This window comes from Exophiala mesophila (genome assembly GCF_000836275.1).
Source record: "Exophiala mesophila strain CBS 40295 unplaced genomic scaffold supercont1.1, whole genome shotgun sequence".
Taxonomy (NCBI): domain Eukaryota; kingdom Fungi; phylum Ascomycota; class Eurotiomycetes; order Chaetothyriales; family Herpotrichiellaceae; genus Exophiala; species Exophiala mesophila.
The window spans coordinates 66,543-85,569 of record NW_015622504.1 but is presented as its reverse complement, the minus strand read 5'-3'; the positions used below and the strand labels follow the sequence as shown (position 1 = coordinate 85,569).

At 51.9% G+C, this 19,027-nt stretch overlaps 4 protein-coding genes across 4 annotated transcripts; 1 reads left to right on the top strand and 3 right to left on the bottom strand.

Moving 5' to 3' along the window:
* Positions 1-708: 708 nt before the first annotated feature.
* PV10_00020 (uncharacterized protein) lies at positions 709-2,116 on the bottom strand. The gene has a single exon (XM_016364041.1). The coding sequence runs from the start codon at positions 1,872-1,874 to the stop codon at positions 843-845; it is 1,032 nt and encodes a 343-aa protein (XP_016227690.1). The 5' UTR covers positions 1,875-2,116; the 3' UTR covers positions 709-842.
* Positions 2,117-2,340: 224 nt separating this feature from the next.
* PV10_00019 (uncharacterized protein) lies at positions 2,341-6,036 on the top strand. Its single transcript, XM_016364040.1, has 3 exons — positions 2,341-2,783; positions 2,839-4,342; positions 4,453-6,036. The coding sequence occupies exons 1-3, from the start codon at positions 2,497-2,499 to the stop codon at positions 5,521-5,523; spliced, it is 2,862 nt and encodes a 953-aa protein (XP_016227689.1). The 5' UTR covers positions 2,341-2,496; the 3' UTR covers positions 5,524-6,036.
* PV10_00018 (uncharacterized protein) lies at positions 5,703-6,706 on the bottom strand (the record flags this gene model as incomplete). The annotated part of the gene is made up of 1 exon (XM_016364039.1): positions 5,703-6,706. The coding sequence occupies one exon, from the start codon at positions 6,704-6,706 to the stop codon at positions 5,705-5,707; it is 1,002 nt and encodes a 333-aa protein (XP_016227688.1). The 3' UTR covers positions 5,703-5,704.
* A 7,448-nt stretch (positions 6,707-14,154) lies between these two features.
* Positions 14,155-18,734, bottom strand: PV10_00017 (uncharacterized protein). The gene has a single exon (XM_016364038.1). The coding sequence runs from the start codon at positions 18,295-18,297 to the stop codon at positions 14,455-14,457; it is 3,843 nt and encodes a 1,280-aa protein (XP_016227687.1). The 5' UTR covers positions 18,298-18,734; the 3' UTR covers positions 14,155-14,454.
* Positions 18,735-19,027: the final 293 nt, after the last annotated feature.

The window sequence follows — 19,027 nt, the reverse complement described above, 5'->3', positions numbered from 1 at the left end:
ACTAGTTGTTGATCCGAAGGAGCGATTTCCTGAGCATTGTGGGACGCCATCGTAAGTATTAATGTAGGCCAGGTAGTCCAAGGCACGAATAGTCAGTCATGTTGACCTCGGCTCATCTGGCGGGGCCCTAAAGGTGGCATCGTGTCTGCCCATTCGTCCGTCCGTCCTTGGACGAGAACCAGACCATAGAGGCTGGAGTGCGGGGCAGTAAACTGACTCGAGTTGACCGGAAGATGGTATGTGGATGGGTGATACTTGTCTGATAGACGCTCTCGACTATTCGAGGCAATGTGAGGAGGCTAGAGCACACAGCAACACATCTTGACGAAACCTACCTCCATACCTACAATCATCAATTGATACTTTATTCTAGAGGAACAAACATATCGAAGGAATCACAGGGTTCGGATCGGGACACAACCTCTCCCTACCCGTAGGCACATTGGAGGGGTTGTGAACAGGAGGGACTGTGGATCTGTCTCCGTGCCCCAAGAGTTGGACTTCGCACGGAGCGAATGGCACCAGGTCGGTGGCTTCACTACTTAACCCTATGCACCAAAATACTCGCTTCGTAAAGGGACTTACATAAGAGAGCTTGTCACGATATCCGAGGGTTTTGCTACCCATGCTACGTGTCGAGAGAGGGTGCTCCCATATTCTACCTACTTGGGCAATTTTGATGTGGGTCGAATAATACATAATATTAATTCTACTCCAAGTGCCAGTAAACAATCAACACTGTCGAGGCCGGGTTCATGTCATGGTTCATAGTGCTATACTATTACCAGGGGTCCCTAGCCATGATACATCTTGACCATAGTCAAAGCGCCAACCTCAACTCCTCAACTCGTGGCCGCCTCTGTAAAGTTATAATGCCCTGTCTGCTCAGCATGCTTAGTGGCACCTGATTCACCCACACAGATCGCTCCACAATCACCGCATCGAATCGAAAATCCGGCCGTGTCAGTGTAGTAATGTCGTTCCTGTAGTTTCTGACACAGCTTGACCGCCGACACCAGCACCGCGTCAGCTTGTGGCCCCTCGAATTGCTTTTGATCAAATTCGGGCTCTGAGGTCGCAAATGGGCTTAGCGCAATTGTGTCATAGTGAATGCCCGAGTAGACAACGAAACAACGACTGTGTGCCCCTTCATTGTACCGGTCGACTCGCAGTGTCTGCACGTCGATGCTGCATATCTCCACGTTGAAATGTTGACTGAGGATATCCAATTCTATTTGACCACCCCACGCATCTTCCGACTGAATCCACCGGCAATATTGATCCGGCTCTTTGTTGTCAAGAATGGCCTTGGAATACCTTTCGGGATGCGCCTGAATGGTTTGTGCAACCACCGAGCGCAGCTCGGTGACGGCATCTAGGTCTGAGATAACAGCACTGGCGATCGCCCGGAACAAACAGGAATTGTCATCAGGCATGATGCGGAGCACTAACGTCCCCCCGTCTTCTGGCATCAACACCTCTGGCGGGTCATCCATGGCAGGATTGCTTTTCCGGGACAAAGATAATGGTGCAGGGGTTGTTTTAACCTCTGAAGTTGCTGGCGGTGCAGACCTTTGGCTGGCCGATGATTCATGTCGATCGCTAGAGCCACGCCCCGACCCTAACCCTTTGGTGGCCTCGGTGCTATTGACGATGAGTTGCTCGCCGTTCAATTTGACCTCGAGCGAGGTTAGTAGCTGTGACGGAGGATACTGATCTAGCTGGAGTGTTTTAGGAGGATATCCGTACTTGACATCGAAACTAGTCAATGATGTTTCCGTTGTGATCGTCTTTCGCAGCGTTTCTATCGTTGCGGCGTCGTCTAATGTCGCAGTCGAGGAGCCTCCCGATGGCCCTCGTATACGGATTCGCATATTGGATCGACGGTTGATTAAATGTGGATTCGCACAAAACCAAATGTTGCAAGCGATCGTCCAAAAGACTTCAGTGTTTTGTTCCTGGGATCTCAGACTAAACGCCACATCGAAGTCGGTGGATCACAGTAGAACGACAAAACAGGTAGATTAGTTGTTTCAACGCAGGCTGTCCATATTCCTGAACTAGAAGCAACGCTAAAGTCGCATAATCGGGAGAGGCGATCGAGCTGGTCGAGAAGAATTGTATATTGATTGTTGATCAAGTCTTGACCGACCATTATCGACCATGGATAGAGAACATCCCCCGCTACTGGCAGAGCAACTAAAGCAGCGAGGTCTCTCCGAGTCAACTCCTTATTTGGGCGACGAAGAATCACGTGATATGCATAGTCCCCAAGGCGGCAGGATTTAATCCCCAATTAGGGTTTGTGTCTGTCTCTGTGCGCGTCGCAACAACGTCCATGCCACATGATATGATGATATGAAGACGACGATAGCCACTATTGATCTTCTCAAACGGCTCGGACATTGGTAGCCTGGTAGACAGGTCTGCCGCCTGATGTCCCCTTCACTCACCCACCCCTGCATCCTCCACCCTGCGCTTTGGGAATGATACAAGATGGTTCGCAATGCAGATGTTGACACTCAAATGGCTCTCGAGACCGAGAATGAGGCCACCACAGAACCTGACCCTTCAATCGCAAACGCCTCTGACACTATTGAAGTCCCCAAGCCTGAGAGTGTCATTAAGGACGACGATATAGGCGATGATCGATCCGGGGACGAAGGAGACGCGCCTGAAGAGGACGCGGCGGGTGATCGTCCTGTTTCGAATGATCAATACAGGGCTTTCAAAAGTATTGCCGACACCCTCACAAACTACAACTACAAGAACAAGGGTGGAGAGTGAGTTGATTCCTGCCCCCCTTTCTAGCACCTGCTTTGCTAAAGCTCAACTTAGGGACTACTATCCCTCCCTGCTCTTCCGGCGCATTCCCAATCGACGAAACCTTCCCGATTATCATGAAATCATCAAGAACCCGGTTGCCATCAGCACGCTAAAGGGCAAAATCCAGAGAAAATCTTACACCGGCGTCCCCGAGTTCGTCCACGACTTTGCCCTCATCGTCCACAACGCCCAAGTCTACAACCGTCCAAACTCGGCCCCAGTCCGAGATGTGCTACAACTACAGTCCATTTTCACACAAGAACTCCAAAAGCTGGTCGAAGAAGGTCTGGCGAAGGATGAGGAGATCATCTTCCCAGACCTTGGAGAAATCCCTTCCGCAACTCCAGAGCCAGATCCCGTCTCCGACGACGACGAAGACAACGATGACGACCAGGATGACGACGACGATGACGACGATGCTGATGGCGACGACTCAGATGAGGACCGCACCAAGTTCAAACGTCGCAGGAGCCGTAGTGCTCGAAAGGAACGAGATGACGATGACGGCAGGAAACGGCGGGGGAGGCCACCAAGGGTCGACACTCCCATGGAGGCCCGCATGAAGGCCATCCTCAAAGGTCTTCGCAAGCCCAAAGATGCCCACGGAAACCTTCTGCTCAGGCACTTTGAACGCCTGCCCGATAAACAAGAGTACCCAGCGTATTTCACCGAGATCAAAGACCCCATCGCCATCGACACCATCAAGAAAAAGCAAAAACGCAAAAAGTACACGTCACTCGATTACTTCCTCAAAGACATTGATCTTCTTTTCAACAACGCTAAGCAGTTCAACTTAGATTCTAGTGAGATCTATCAAGACGCGGTCCTTCTTCAGGCCGAGGCCAAGCGCTTAGGTGACCTCGAGAAGGCCAAACCAGATGACGAATATCTGTTGGAAGATGGGAGGCGTCCTCTCCCGGGCGGTATTCTGTACAAAGACGAGACATGGAAAGTCGGTGACTGGGTTCACATCAGAAACCCCAATGACATGACGAAACCGATTGTCGCCCAGATCTTTCGCACCTGGGAGGATACCAACGGCCAGAAATGGATCAACGCTTGCTGGTATTATCGCCCCGAGCAAACTGTCCATCAGTACGAGAAACACTTTTTCCCGCACGAAGTTGTCAAGACCGGACAATACCGAGACCACCAAATCGAAGAGGTGGTGGACCGCTGTTTCGTCATGTTCTACACCAGATTCGGTCGCGGTCGACCAAAGGGTTTCGACACCAGCAAAGAGGTCTATGTTTGCGAAGCCCGGTACAACGAAGACAAACACAGATTCAACAAGATCAAGACCTGGGCTAGTTGTTTGCCAGATGAAGTTCGGGACATCGATTATGACCTGGACCATTTTGACAATCCCCGCCGCATCAAGAAACTTCCCAGTCCCCTGAAACACCTGCTCAAGGACGACACCAAAGACACAGATAAGATTCCCTCCCCGATATGGGGCGATCCAAAAGCGCCTCCGCTAATTGGCGGTATTCACCGCCAGCCGCGCGACGAGAATGTGAGCCAATTTGATTTACTTCCTCCTCTAACCTGCTCAAGATAGGCCCATGTCCTTGTCCAGTGGACTGCACCTGTTCTAGTACACACACTGACACTCCTGTTTTGCAGCAATCCCCTCCACCAGAACCGACACCTCCACCCCCACCAACGCCTCCGCCACCTTCGAGACAGCCGTCCATCAGCACAATGCAACGCCAGCCACCCCGACCAGAGCTGGATCCACGCCAAAGTACGGGCCCAAATAACTTTGTTCAGATCGCACGACCCTCACCATCCCTGGCCCCGCAGATCTCGCCTTATCAAACACAACAATCCATCTCGCCCGCTCTGCCCTATCATCGTCCAACGCCTTACGCGCAATCCTCGGGTGCTGCCCAGCACGCCGTGCCTCCACATACACCCATCGCCCAACAGTCACTCCCTTATGCTACTCATCAACAGGTGCATCCATCACCCGGACTTACAGCCGCTCCAGCGACAGGCTACGCCCCAGCTTCATCAACTCAAGCCTACAATCGGCCTCTGGCACAGCCTGTCCATTCCCATGGACCGTATGGAACAAACCCCAATCTACCCCTCGGCCGAGACCAAGATGTTTTCGTGCTACCCGACAGCGCCAACAATGCCATCCCAGCAGACCTTCGCCGTCGATTTCCTCAAGATGACCAAGGACGGGTTCTGTTTTTCACCAAACCCCCGGTTGTACACGAATCAGTCATATACGACAAGGTTGCTCGCGGATCACCCAAGCGTCTTGCCCACAGCGAGAGATACCTTGCGGCGAAGAAAGAACGGGAAGAAAAGCTCGCAGGACAGAAACGCGGTCTTGTAGAGGGAGCGGCCGAGCGTGAGGTCAAGCGACCTAGACACAATGCCGCCGAGATTGAGCATGTTGGTCTGCGCCCTCGAGCAATCCTCGAGTATCTGAAGCGCTCGACGGAGGACTGGGTTGAAAAGCTAAAAGCCAAGACAGAAGCAGATTATCGAATGTTGTATGGTGACGAGTGCCACGCGATAGAAGAGCAAGACGTTGAACGGCGACAACTCCAGCTGCAGAAAGCGGAACGATTGGAAGTGCAGAAAGACCGGCTTCGAGAACAATGCCGAAATGCACCAGAGCAGGACTTGAGCGCGAGTCGGAATCTGTGGGCTACTGTGGCTCGGGGTGAGCGGTACTGATGTCTGGGAATTGGGAATGCCTGTCAACCAAGTATCCTTTGGTCTAGGGGACTATATGGCACTTGCGAATTCAGCATCGTGATGTTCGCCCACGACTGATTGAGTACTTGGATCTTCAGGTAATAATCGATGGAGTCGTATAGACCTTATTTCCCAGGCTTGTTTAGCTTTAGCCGGCTATCTATTCTATCAATTTCGCAAATAATTCGTCTCTCTTGGTTTGGAGGCGATTGAGTTCCCCCAGAACACGTTTTACTTCCTGCCTGCTCGAGTGGACATCTGGAGGAAGGCCGTGGAATGATGCAATTGTCTCTTGGAACTGCAACATCTGTTTCCTTTTGCGGTCCAGAGCCTCCATTCCAGAAGCGACATCTGCCACAGTGACGTCGCCAGATTTGCTGCGTAGCGGTTGGACATTTGAAAGACTCGCGAGGCGGTTGCGGTACTCGTCGGCCTTGAGGGAAAGCTGCTTGATCTCGCGCTGATGTTGCAGAATTTGGGAATGGAGCGACGGGTGCTCGGGTACCAAGTCATCGGTGTCGATGCCCGGAGAGTTTTCTTTAGCATAGATGCCATAGCCATTGATCATTCCATCCACGTGTGAGTCCTGGTCTACTAAATTCGAGATGAGATCTTCGACCTGCTGAGTTTGAGCCTCCAGATCAAATATCCGTCGAGACAACCCAACCATGTCGACTTCCAGAGCGCCGATAAAACGCGAGGAATGGCATGAGCTTGACTTTCCCCCTAATAGCACCTTTGAACGCGACATCGAGTCAAGTGCCGACTGGGCAGATTGTGACAATGAATCATCCAGGATCGCGACAAGATCGCTTTTCCCGTGCAGAGGATGCTCATCCCCAGTGGTTCCATGCGTCTCAGCCATGATCAACTGCTCGCTTCTCGATTCAAAAATCAAATGGTGTAATTCGTTCGCCGTCAAGCACTCCGTCATCAATATCTGCAACGCATTTAAGGTCGCGGCGTTTCTCTCAAAGGCAGGGACCGGTCGTGGGTGATATGTCTCTCCTAGCCAGGAGGTGACCAGTGACCAGGAGTGTGTCTCGAGGGCATGGGCCCTTGCTTTGGACGGAGAGGCTTGCATCTCGCCTTGCGAAATGACATGGAGAGGGAGGATCCTGCCGCCCAGTGTCAAGTGCTGTGGTTGTGTAGATTGGTGCATGTTCATAGACGGTCAAAGTGCCCATTGATTTTGTTTCATCGTCCTGGGCTCAACGGCCGCCAAGAACCGCGATCTAGCCAATTACAACGCGCCAAAGTCAGCCTTGCCTGTCCGGGGAGGTTGTACGCGTCCATGGATGAACTGACGTGATCTGCGTGTATTCTCAACAGTCCTTAGTGCAATGGCCGAAATGTAATGTTAGACTACCTAGTATATAGACGCATTGATCCACTTAGAATAGGGGGATTCAGCAGCTTCTAGATGTCTTCTTTTGACAAGGTCGAACCCGACCAAAAGTGAACTGGCAAGCAACATTGTTGACTCTTGCTCAGGAGAGTCCGCATTGCCATGGACCGACCCATGGGCCGCAATTTGCCCCCTTACTTACGATTTTGGGACTGCCAATGTAGTTCCACATCTTGTATTATCATCATCTCAGATTCGGGTGCGGATGGCAGAGCCCAACCACTCCTGGTGCCGGCTTGATGTTTGGGTTGAGCGCAACGCGATGCTGACGAGTGTGAATAACCACAAAATACAGTCAGGAGCCGCTGTACTATTCTGGTCGTGATGTGGGTGACTGGGATCGCCGACGTGGCCTCCTCGTTAGCTCTACTGCCGTCGCCGTCACCAAACATAACCCCAAATCTGTGATCATAACACATATTGCAGGTGCTGTGTCTCTCTTTCTCAACTATGTATTTGGTACACGCGGGCAATTTCAGTCGAGAGCGCGTCTATTGGTTCAGCTTCAACCTGGGGTTATTGGAAGCCACATCTTGGCCATAGCGCCTGTCAAACACTTCACACGCGGCACATCCCAAATGCAGGATGCGAGCTTGATGCCACAACATTCTTCCCCTCACTAGGTCGAAATGTTGAACTCAGCAGAGCAAAAGCCCCGAGACCGAGACTCTTGTGGATGCCAATCGGCTAGAACTACTTGGTGACCTTATAAACTCCGCTTTCTCATACCCACAGCTTTGCCCACGTGCACTTGGGGGTCGGGGCCGATAATCATTCTATTGAACAGTTGAAATTGGCCGACTCTTTCATTCGTGGACAGAGTCATGAAGTTCACCCCATTTTGTCCTGGCCCAGACCTCACGGTCGAGCCCGAGGAAGAACCAATCAGCATGGGACACGAGGAAATCCATGTGTTTATATTATGAGGGACATGTCCTCAACGCGGAACCAACGACCTGTCTGGATCAAAGGTGACTTTATGTCCGAAATTTTCAACGTTGCGTGTGCAATTGCATTGGATGCGATTTTGAAGTCTGGCGGCTCCGAATCAGAAACCGGTGTGTGCACAGACAGGATTCATGTTCGACAGACAAGCTTTACTATCGAGCTGTCGGTACTGGCCAAGTTGGAGACTGACAGTGCTGACCTGTTGGGAAAACCGATTATCCTTGTGCTTCATTAGTGGCCGTTAGATTGCGAGTTCGTATTTGAGCCGTGCTGCCAATATCTTGAGAGGCCCCACATGATCTGCACGTGGCACAAACACAAAGCCCGGAAGTGTTATTAGGGTTAACGGCGCGTATATACATACTCTGCTTATTGGGTTGACACCAAGGTGTGGTAGGAGGGAGAATACAATGCTGCCTGATCATGAGAAGACGCAGGAGTCCCTTGTTTCGTCGATGGTTGACTTCAGACTTGTTTCGTCTCGCCCATCTACGAAGTATTTTCAATCAACTGCTTGGCAAACAGACGGCAGAATGCTGCACCTAGCGTAAGAGTCCTCTTTACGGAGTAGTCGGCCGATATCAGCACGGTTGAATGATCCACATTTCATACAGGGCGTGCGGAATAGCTGATTTCCATGTCCCAAAAGCCATGTGATCTTATCCTAGTCATTGGATTTGCGGTATTACAGACGTTGTCAATGCACATTCTAGTCAGGCTCCTATGGAAAAATTGCGAGCTAGCATCTGAGATTGCCGTGCGCCTGTGGCGATGTGCTTTGACTCTAATAACTCGTTAACGCAGGACTGTCCTCCAGTTCGCCACCAGACTAACTGAGCTCCATGGCCCGCATACCCTGTTGCTGCAAACAGTCTCCGAAACAGTTTAGTCCCAGTGGTCCCCAAACAGGGGAGAGGCCCCTCGGCCTATGAACAACCCGGAGCAGAAAAGGGGAAAGGTGGGCGGGATGTTATGGGTATGCTCGAGCATCCCGCTAGCCCCATTTCGGAAATACTTGGCAATATCAAACCAGCGCAAAATGCGCCCTCTACGTCAGTTGAAGCATCGTGGCATCGAGATCATTTCCAATAACGTCCTCGACAAGTAACAGCAGCCCTTCCTAAGAATACGGAACCCTACGAATCATTTGTCAATGCTAAATTATACCAATCGCTCCTGGAATCGTCGTGTGTCGCTTATACACAGTCTTGCCGCTCAACCCTTGCTCCGACGTGGGCCCACAAGGTGACTCTTGGGCCTTGCGGACCGGTCGGCTTTACATAGTATCTCTGAGCTGAAGAAGTGATCCACTGGCCTTGACTTACTGGACGGAACGAGTATCCAGAGAATAACCCATCCCCCTGGCTCGACAGCATCGACCATCAACAAGCAGGCTTGGTCCATCTTCCTTCCAGTCGACAAGCCTCTCTCCAACCCATCATCCCAGGAATGATCAGACAAGTATCTCAATATGCTTGAGTGAAACCATACAAGCCCTCCCTTACACTTTTGCCACCATTCTTCAAGCTGTCGTCTTTGTGTCGCCAATCTCTTCGACCTTCGACCTCGCTGTGTGCACACGAGGGATGGGCAGCCTGGATGGTATCGTTTAAGTGGGAGTTGGGTCTGGAAGGTGACAGCCGTTTGACGTTCAAACATTGTCGATCTTACCTCATATCAAAGCCTTTCAACGCCGAGTGGTCAAGGCTGCCAACGCCTTGGACTCTACATCAACTCGGCACATTCAACCTTGGCCTTCTAGTTGTCCGAGCCCGACAAACTTGTTATCATGCTGTAAATCAGAGCTTTAAGCCGCGGACGCTGTTCTAATCATCTCGCCTTAGATGACCGATCCTCACTCTCGTCTTGATTGAACATTTGACGTTGATCAGAAGCCTCCTCTTGCTCCGCTGTGGCTTTGTGTGATTTGTCGAGAGATCTTCATATGCTGTCACTTTGATTTCTTTCCTATTTTCGAGGCCTTTGCTCTTGTCAAAGTCCCATATCAATAACAATAACACAGACGTTGCTCATTTCCCCCTCACCTGACGCAGTTCTGTCCGCTGGAAAATGGCAAAGTCCGTGGCCCAGGAATTGCTGCAATGGATCTCTATAAGATCTCGCTTGCAGCACCGAGTCGGTGTTCACCTTCAGGTTTTCTCCCCACTCTCTTTTGATCAGCTCACCCTAGTCACTCTTTCGAGTTTTGTTTCTATCTGTTTCTTGGCTTCGAACCAAGATTCCTCTTTTGCAGAATGCTGCTCCTCAAGTCGGTGGCCACCGCGGCCACCTTTGCCATTCTGCTCGCCGACGTGTCCGTCTCAGAGCCAATTGCCACGATTGAGCCCTGTACGGGAGCACCTGACCTGAAACTTCATCCAATCACGGTTACGTCTCAATTTCAACCGGTGTCGACATGCCAGGCTAGTACTGCCTGCATCAAGGGGCAATGCACTACTATCTTCCCCTTCACCACTTTCCCTTATGTTTCAACCGTGGTTCCGTATGCGTGGAATGGAACGACTACCCAGAAGACAACTGTCACTGCCGCGACCCAACCCTTTCGAGTTTCTGAGCACCTCGAGACCCTGACCACTATTACTGCCGGCCCTACTGCTGGGCGCCCAGGTTGGGTTGATTGGATCGCCCGTAGAAAGGGTGGCCCGAAGTCTATTACTGTCTACGAGACTGTTACCCGACGTGCGGTCGCACCATTCAACGAATGCGGCCCTCTTGCTATCCCTGGTTGGTCTGGCAGCGGTGTCTGTGACAAGTGCTCAGAGTTGGAAGACGGAAGCCGGTCCCAGCTCCTTGACGTCGTTGAGTGCCGTTATGGCGTCAACGGTGCTGGCAAGCAATATCAAAAGTGTGCTGAGTGGTTTGAGACAATTATCTCTCGTCCGGCTCCCACGTCTACTGTCACTGCTAGCGCATTATGTTCCAGCAAAGGCCGTGTTCCCGGTCCTGGAACCTACACCTGGACCTTTCCGCAAACGGCTCCCCCAGTGACAATTACTGCACCACCCAGAACTGTCACCATCACCGTGCACGGCCGGAGGACTATCACTGTTGAGCCGAAACACGTTTACACAATCCCAGGCCGTGGATGGGATGCATGTGTCACCAGATCCTTTACTGCTGCGGGGGATTTCCAATTTAACATCGTCATCACCAAAGTCATTATCTTCAATATTCCAAATCACACTCGGCCAGCTGGAAGGTCAGTCTTGTTTGAGCTGTTCCATTTGACGTTGGCTAACCCAGCTCTAGTACACGCCACGTGCCTGTTCCCACGGGGTCTGTTGACAAGCACAGAAACGGCTGGTGGCCTTTGCCCAAGAACGACAAGGGAGATGACTACTATGGGGACAGCACTGAATGGGCTGACTGGGCACCTCCCATCAAGACATCAAGCACCACGACAAGAGGAGGAGGCCAGACATGGTCTTACTCATCGTCAACTTCATCATCACTCTCGCTTGGGCCCATTGACCAGAGTACTACATCTGACGGGACGAGCTCCACCTTATCGTCGACGACATCGATGACGAGCAGCTTCTCCATCTCCCTTGGGCCTATAGATCAGAGCACAACTACCACTTCTTCTGTGTCTACCATCAGCACAAGCTCCCGTGCTATTGATAGCCCAATAGAAGGATCGACAACAGTTTCGTCTACTTCTAGTGACACAGATTCCTCGACTCTGACCACCAGTACTTCAACTCTGACTGATGGACCGATCGACCAATCGACCACGGCATCGTCTACTTCCACTGATACAGAATCTTCGACTTTGACTACCAGTACTTCAAGTATGACTGACGGACCAATCGACCAATCAACCACGGCATCTTCTACTTCCACTGATACAGAATCTTCGACTTTGACGACAAGTACTTCAAGTCTGACTGATGGACCGATCGACCAAACGACCACAACCTCGCCCATTGACCAGGGGTCAACCACAAGCTCAACCGCTGACGAGGAGCCAACGACCACATCGAGCTCTACATTTACTGATGTGATTGTGACCACAACGACTTCAAGCTTCTCTGCTGGACCCACTGATGGAACCACCACGTCCCCTGAGCCAACGTCTTCAACAACAAGCCCACCTGTCACCACGACTACTCCTCCAGCTCCTTTGTGCAGCTTGACGGTGGATATTTGCGTGGGTTCACCCTTGATTTCCGCTAACATTGTCGTTGTTGAGGATTGTCCACTTCTTGGCGGACTTCTTTGTACCGTGACGGATCTCTTAAACCTGATCCCAGCGATCCTGTTGGGCAATCCCAACGTTGCCTCTGTCATCGTTGCGGACCAACAAGTCATTGGACTGAGCATCTCTCCCGCTCAGCTACAGGCTGCTATTCTGGATGGCACCCTTGTAGATCCTCTTGTCTGCAGCGTTGTCCAACAGGTTTCTGCCACCATCATCGATCCTACTTGCCCGGTCAATCCCACGTCAACAAGCTCTTCATCTACCATCTCAAGTACATCCTCGACCTTGACCACTACCGCAGCCCCGGCCACTACTACCTCACCTACTGCACCACTGTGCAACCTGTCTGTTCAAGTCTGTCCCGGAGATGGTCAGCTTGCCGCCGCCACGATACAGACAGTCACTTGTCCTTTACTTGGAGGACTTCTTTGCACGGTGACTGATCTCCTAAGCCTAGTCCCTGCGCTCCTCAACAGCGACCCCAACATTTTATCTGTCGTAATTAGCGACCAGCAGATCCTCGGTTTGAGTATTACCCCTGCAGAGGTCGAGGCCCTCGCCCTTCAGGATGTTGTTCCTGGAGTTTGTGGCTTGCTCGATCCGATCACTATTATTATCAATGATCCAACATGCCCCATCAACCCAACGACAACCACCACATCAAGTACAAGCTCGATCATCACAACTACGACGTCAGATCCTGCTACAACTACGACGTCAGCTCCTGCTACAACCACGACATCCAGTGCACCAGTTTGTGACTTGACTGTGCAAGTCTGCCCCGGAAACGCTGCCCTGGCTGCTGTTACGATCCAAACCGTGACATGTCCATTACTCGGTGGCCTTCTTTGCACCGTGAACGATCTCCTCAGCCTCGTGCCAGCCCTCCTGACAGGGAACCCGAACGTGCTTTCGGTTGTTTTGGGTGACAATGAGGTTCTGGGACTGAGCATCACTCCAGAAGAGGTCCAGGCACTTGCACTTTCGGGTGACTTGACCGCCTTGTGTGGTGCCGTCCAGCCGATTGATGTGATTGTGAATGATCCTACCTGCCCAGCAAACCCTACAACAACTACGAGCTCAACTGTTGTTAGTACCACAACTTCAGAACCTGCCACCACCACGACCTCTAGTGGGGACGTTTGCAATCTCGCTATTTCGATCTGTCCTAATAGTGCCGACCTGGTTGCTGCTACAATCACAACAGTACAATGTCCACTGCTCGGAGGGCTTCTTTGCACGGTCAATGATCTACTCAGTCTTGTTCCTGCTCTTCTGAATAGCAATCCTAATGTGCTTTCGGTTATCCTCGGCGACAACCAAGTCCTTGGTTTGAGTCTCACTCCTACCGAGGTCCAAGCTCTGGCGCTCAGTGGTGTTCTTACCTCGACATGTACTGTTGTGCAGCAAGTTGATGTCATTGTCAATGACCCTACTTGTCCAATAAATCCCACAACCACCTCAACAACATCGCCTCCGACTGTTCCCACCACGACCGTTGAGAATCCTCCTGTGCCAACCACCACTACAACATCGCCTCCGACTGTCCCCACCACGACCGTTGTGAATCCTCCTGCCCCAACCACCACCAGTGGCGGCGGCGGTGGCGGAGTACAACCACGATGCGGTGTCCAAGTCCAGCTTTGTGTTGGCCAGACGCTTCAAAGTGTGGGTTTGACTGAAGTCCCTTGCACCCTAGCTGATCCTCTTCTTTGCACTTTGACTCAAGTCTTAACCGATGTCACGAATGTTTGCGTGGGCCTCCAGGGCGGTTGCGCTTCGGTCGGTCGTATTGGTGTAGGTGTCAACATTCTCGGCTCCACCGGGTTGGCTGGTACACAAAGTATTGCCCAGGTCGAAGCCGCGATCGCAGGCATCCAAGCTTGCGTTCCAGGGCAAATTCTGACCTTGAGTGACCCGGGTTGTGCTGCGAACCTCTTCAAACGCCATGGCTCTGCAGGCAGAAGACGCAAGTATTGACGAAGGAAATTGTTTTACTCGTCACCCAAGCCGAAGGAATGTATACACTGTACGAGGATGATGCATTCTATTCCGGTTTCATGAAAGGTACACTTATTTTGCCTTAGATTTCAGATCGATTGTCATGAAAGGGAAACCAATTGGCGGACGATCTGGCGTGTGGGAAACAAGCTGTCTATGAATCTTCGATTTCAACTTCTTAATATTTATTTTGACACAATCAAATTTTCCAACATCCTCTCTCAAGCACTATTATGCTGTGAAGTGTCATTGCTTGTGGGAATGGTGGGCTAGCCTCAAAGTGCCTGGTGGACAAGCCATCTGGTCCGTAGTCTTGATTTGAGTGAAAGCCTCAAATGGGCTCATCACGTGGCTCTATTAGTACTTCGTTGATTGCCACGTGGGCTGGTTGTCGCAAAGCATATGCGATAGACGCTGCAACGTCCTCAGGGTCAAGAATCTGTGCCCCTGACGGTTCACCATATTTTTTTATCGCTTCAGTGTCGGTGGACATGCCAAGGAGGTCTGTTGCAGTGTTGCCGGGTTGGACGCTTGTCACTCGTAAACCACTTCCAGCAGTCTCAAGTCGTAAACTCTGGAGCGTCGCCTCCACGAAAAACTTGCTGGCAGAATAGACTCCCAAGCCAGGGAATACCTTTCGACCAGCATCTGATGAGATTGCCACAATGTGGCCCCCGCCTCGTGCGAGCATGGCAGGTACTGTGCTGGACAAGCAGTTGAGCAGGCCTTTGCAATTGACGTCAACGGTACGATCCCATTCCTCCACTTTGGCGTTTGCCATCATTGTAAAGTACATGACGCCCGCACAGGAGACAAGGATGTCTATGGGCCCAAGCTCATCATTGGCGGCCTTGACCAACGCCTCGACTTGCTTTCGGTCGGTGACATCGGTCTGCCGAATAATGACCTTGCCTTCGCGCACCACCAATCGACGCTTGACAGACTCCAATGCATCAATGCGTCGAGCAGCAAGGGCAATGTGACAGCCCTCTCTCGCCAGAGACGCTGCAACCGCAGCTCCAATCCCGGACGATGCTCCGGTGATAACTGCGACTTTCCCACTGAGAGGACCACGGCGCAAGGGTTGTGCTGTTCCACCCAGAGCATGTTGACTGGAGGGGGGGCGAGGCAGCCATCCTCTAGCAAACCAGTGACGCGTGTAGGTTTCTAGTAAGACTTTGTCAACCTTAGGTCTCTCGACCTCGGCTCGAAAGGGGCGAGTTGCGGCATTGTCAAGCACAACAATATCTCTCAGAAACTCGACACTGGGCATGCCACTGCGAAGGATGTCGACCGTGAAACCGCCATCCCCACCTTTTGCGGCGCCCCGAGTTTCATTCCATATTGCCACCCATTCGTCGAAGCCTATCCGTTGGGTTGGATATCCAAGGCTCTTGAGATCCTCAAAAACGTCTTTTGTGTCAACTGGAGTGGGATCTCCGAGGTGGAAGATGGTTTGATTTGTCTGTGTCTGATTACCAAGGTGTACAATGGCCTTGCTGACAAAGTCAACCGGAGTCATTTCAGCTCGCCAGCCTTGGACATTTGGAGCGTAACCGAGGTGTATCGACTCCACGATCAGTGCAGAAAGCAAGTCCCAGGCGTTAGCAGCACCGGTGATACTGTGGCCACTGATTGTGCCAGCCCTGTGGATCCGTACTGGGATACCACGTCTTCCAGCTTCGAGAACGAGCTGCTCTGCCACCCACTTTGTCTGCCCGTATCCATCTGCCAGCTTTGTGGGAACTTGATCAACGTCGAGGATGGTGTCTTCTGGCCAACCTTCGCGGGTAGGCTTAGGTGGCAGGACCCCGTTGGTGGACACGTATTGCACCGTGGCACCCGCGACGGCTGCAAGTCTCAATACTTCTCTTGTCCCGCGAATATTGGCATTTCTCAGGGCTGCATACGGATAAACGAGGTTGACAGTAGCACCGGCATGTACAATGACATTGACACGGTTTGCAAGGCCATCAAAGACCTCTGGAGACAATCCTAAACGATTCCGGGCAAGGTTTCCTGGCAAGATCTCAACTCGTTCCATGATTGAGTCCCTCCACAGACCCAGATCAAGCAGATTTCTACGCAATCTGGCAATGCCGTTGGCCTGGTCATCATCAGAGGGATCCTTGAAGCGAATAAGGCAGACAATACGAGCTGAAGTATTGTCCAGAAGATCGTTCAGAAGGAAAGCTCCCAGAAAACCGGTGACGCCGGTGAGGAGTACGGTCTTGGCTTTGTTAAGTGCGGTGAATGTGCTTTTTGATGGTTGAATATCTTTGTCGAGCACAGCGTCTGCACGTAAGACGGCGGGAAGATCTGCTTGCACAGCTGCGGTCTCGCCATCCCTGACACTGCGAACGGTTTCCAGATGGCCATTCAACGTGGCTGGATCGGCTAGCCGTGCGACCGGTACACGGAAACCAAAGCTTCTGGACAATCTCGAAGCAAGTTCTGCTAATGACAGCGAGTGGCCCCCCAAGTCAAAAAAGTTATGCTCGGCGGTGATGTTATCACGTGAAAGTTTGAGGGTTGACGCCCAAACCTCAGCGATATCCTCGAGGCTGATGGGATCGTCTCCGGCCTTCTTTTGACCACTAGTTCCGTTTGGAGAAGATGCACGTGGTGGTGGAGGCAGACTCTTCCGGTCTGCTTTCCCCGAAACTTCATGTGTTGGTAGTTCATCGAGCTGAACCCACAGAGCCGGTATCATGTATGGTGCCAAAGATTGTGCTAAAACACGGCGAGCACCAGGGCTATGTCCGGAAGCATTTATTTCAACAGGTGGGCGATCAGGGGAGCTTTCTTTGTCTCTAACAATGTACGCGACCAGTTGTCGCTCGAGACCTTCACCGTGATCGACGACGGCTGCCTGGCTGACGGCGAGACTGGCAACGATCGCGTTCTCCACCTTTCCGGGAACGACGGAATAGCCACGGAGCTTGATCATGGCTCCGACACGTCCAGTGATTTCGAGTAGTCCATTTGATGTCATCCTAGCGCGGTCACCTGTTCGGTACATAAGGGCTCCCGGGGTGAGATCAAATGGGTCGGGGATGAATGCTTTGGCAGTAGTCTCGGGCCGATTGAGATAGCCGCGAGCTAGAAGAGGCCCGCCGACGTACAACTCGCCGCTGACGCCTCGATCAACCTTCTGTCCTCCTTCATCCAGGATATAAGTGTGTCTTGGATCGAGGGGGGGACCGACGGGACAATAGCGAGACTTGTCGTCCAACATCTTGGAGATGTCTCCACAGGCTACCTCGTGAGTTTCACATGCACTGTAGACGTTGAATAGAGAGACATCTGGTAAAGCCTTGATTGCACGTCGCGCCAAATCGGCGGTGACAACCTCGCCGTTCAAATACAAGGTTCGTAGTTGGGGTAGTCGAGATCCCAGGTTGGAGTGTCTCGAGAGCAGCGCAGCCAATAATGTAGGAGTCATTAGCGTTTCGGTGATGCTTTTAGCAGCTAGCAGGTCGACGAGAGCAACGGGATCATAGCTTATGTCGTCTGGTACGGCGACGACAGTCGCGCCTCGCAGAAGGGGCCGGAGGATCTCCCATATGAAAAAAACATTGCAAGCAACGCGATCCCCCGGGTGGAGGTCGCAAACACCGAACCTCAGGTTGTAGGACAGAACAGGTGCGCGATGTGGATTTGCGATGCCTTTGGGCTTGCCTGTTGTTCCTGAAGAGTATGAAACAAAGGCAAGCCGGTCCAAGTCATGGTCATCCGGAAGCTGGGCAAGTGGTGCAGTTGGTGTCGTGGTTTGGCTCGGAGGTTCATCCAGTGTAATGACGGGTACTCCTTGCTTGATTTTGCCGACTTCGGCGCGATAGGTGACGACCACAATAGGATTTGCATCTGCGACAACGTCTGCTAACAGGTCTGGGGGATATGCCAACTCCAAGACTAAGAAAGCGCCGCCGGCACGGAGAGCTGCGAGGCATGCGATAACATAATCGGCGCTTCGTGGTAAAAGAACCCCTACCAGGCTGTCTCGCCCAACACCATGGTTGCGAAGGAGAGCTGACAGATCATCAACCCTCTCCTTGAGTTCGGCGTAGGTGTAAGTAGTCGACTCGTCCTCAAGGGCAACACTGTGAGGGGTCGCCTCGGCCTGCTTGGTAAACAAGGCCGAAAGATCCTTGGAGACATCGATAGGCGACATGTGGAGGGATGACGGGAGTTTGACTAAGGTAGGTGAAGGATGCAACGAGGGGTGCTCACCCCAGGGGTGGTAGAGCAGAGCTTTGGAGCGGCGTAAAGGCTGTGTGAATAAAGGTCAGATGATGCCCTGTTTACCGCACTGTGCCGCGAGAGATGAGGTTAAGTCTTTGACCACAACGAAAACCCTGACGCTGGTTGATGAAGAGCATCAGGGAGGAGAAACAAGTACAGATCAAGAGCTGGGGGCTTCCTGTAGTGGTAGTTGGGAGATGTTCGAAAATGGCCAGGTGTCGATTATAGCCTCAAAGCTTCAAGCACCTGTCTGGATTGACAGCCCAGGAATTGGATTCTCACAAAAGATAGGGATCTAGCACGGATCTAGGTAAAGTGAGTACCTATAGGTGGATGGTGTTTGTGCGTTTGAGATAGAGATTCCTCATGGCCAGTAGTTTTCCGCAGCAAAAAGAGACCAAAGCGACTGGGGGTGTTGATAGGGCAAGAGCGAACGCAAATGACGACATTGCACTTCTCCTTCCTCCGTCCTTAAGGCTTCCGTGGCTTCTCTCTCACCTCACAGTCTTTGTTGGGAATCACGGGATTTTAACCAGTACCTATTAGGTCACCATTGGCTAACAAATGCTTCGCACTAGCTTTTGCGTCTTGATGACCACGTACTTGGCTGCAGATATCTGCTACCAACATTTGCCATTTTACGGACGCAGTCTTGTACT

What these genes read in the sequence shown, in the direction of transcription:
- PV10_00017 (XM_016364038.1), bottom strand. Translation starts at nt 18,297, where the DNA reads ATGTCGCCTATCGATGTCTCCAAGGATCTTTCGGCCTTGTTTACCAAG.
- PV10_00019 (XM_016364040.1), top strand. Translation starts at nt 2,497, where the DNA reads ATGGTTCGCAATGCAGATGTTGACACTCAAATGGCTCTCGAGACCGAG. An exon ending in TACAAGAACAAGGGTGGAGA is followed by an intron (nt 2,784 to 2,838) that starts GTGAGTTGATTC and finishes AGCTCAACTTAG; the next exon opens with GGACTACTATCCCTCCCTGC. An exon ending in GCCAGCCGCGCGACGAGAAT is followed by an intron (nt 4,343 to 4,452) that starts GTGAGCCAATTT and finishes CCTGTTTTGCAG; the next exon opens with CAATCCCCTCCACCAGAACC.
- PV10_00020 (XM_016364041.1), bottom strand. Translation starts at nt 1,874, where the DNA reads ATGCGAATCCGTATACGAGGGCCATCGGGAGGCTCCTCGACTGCGACA.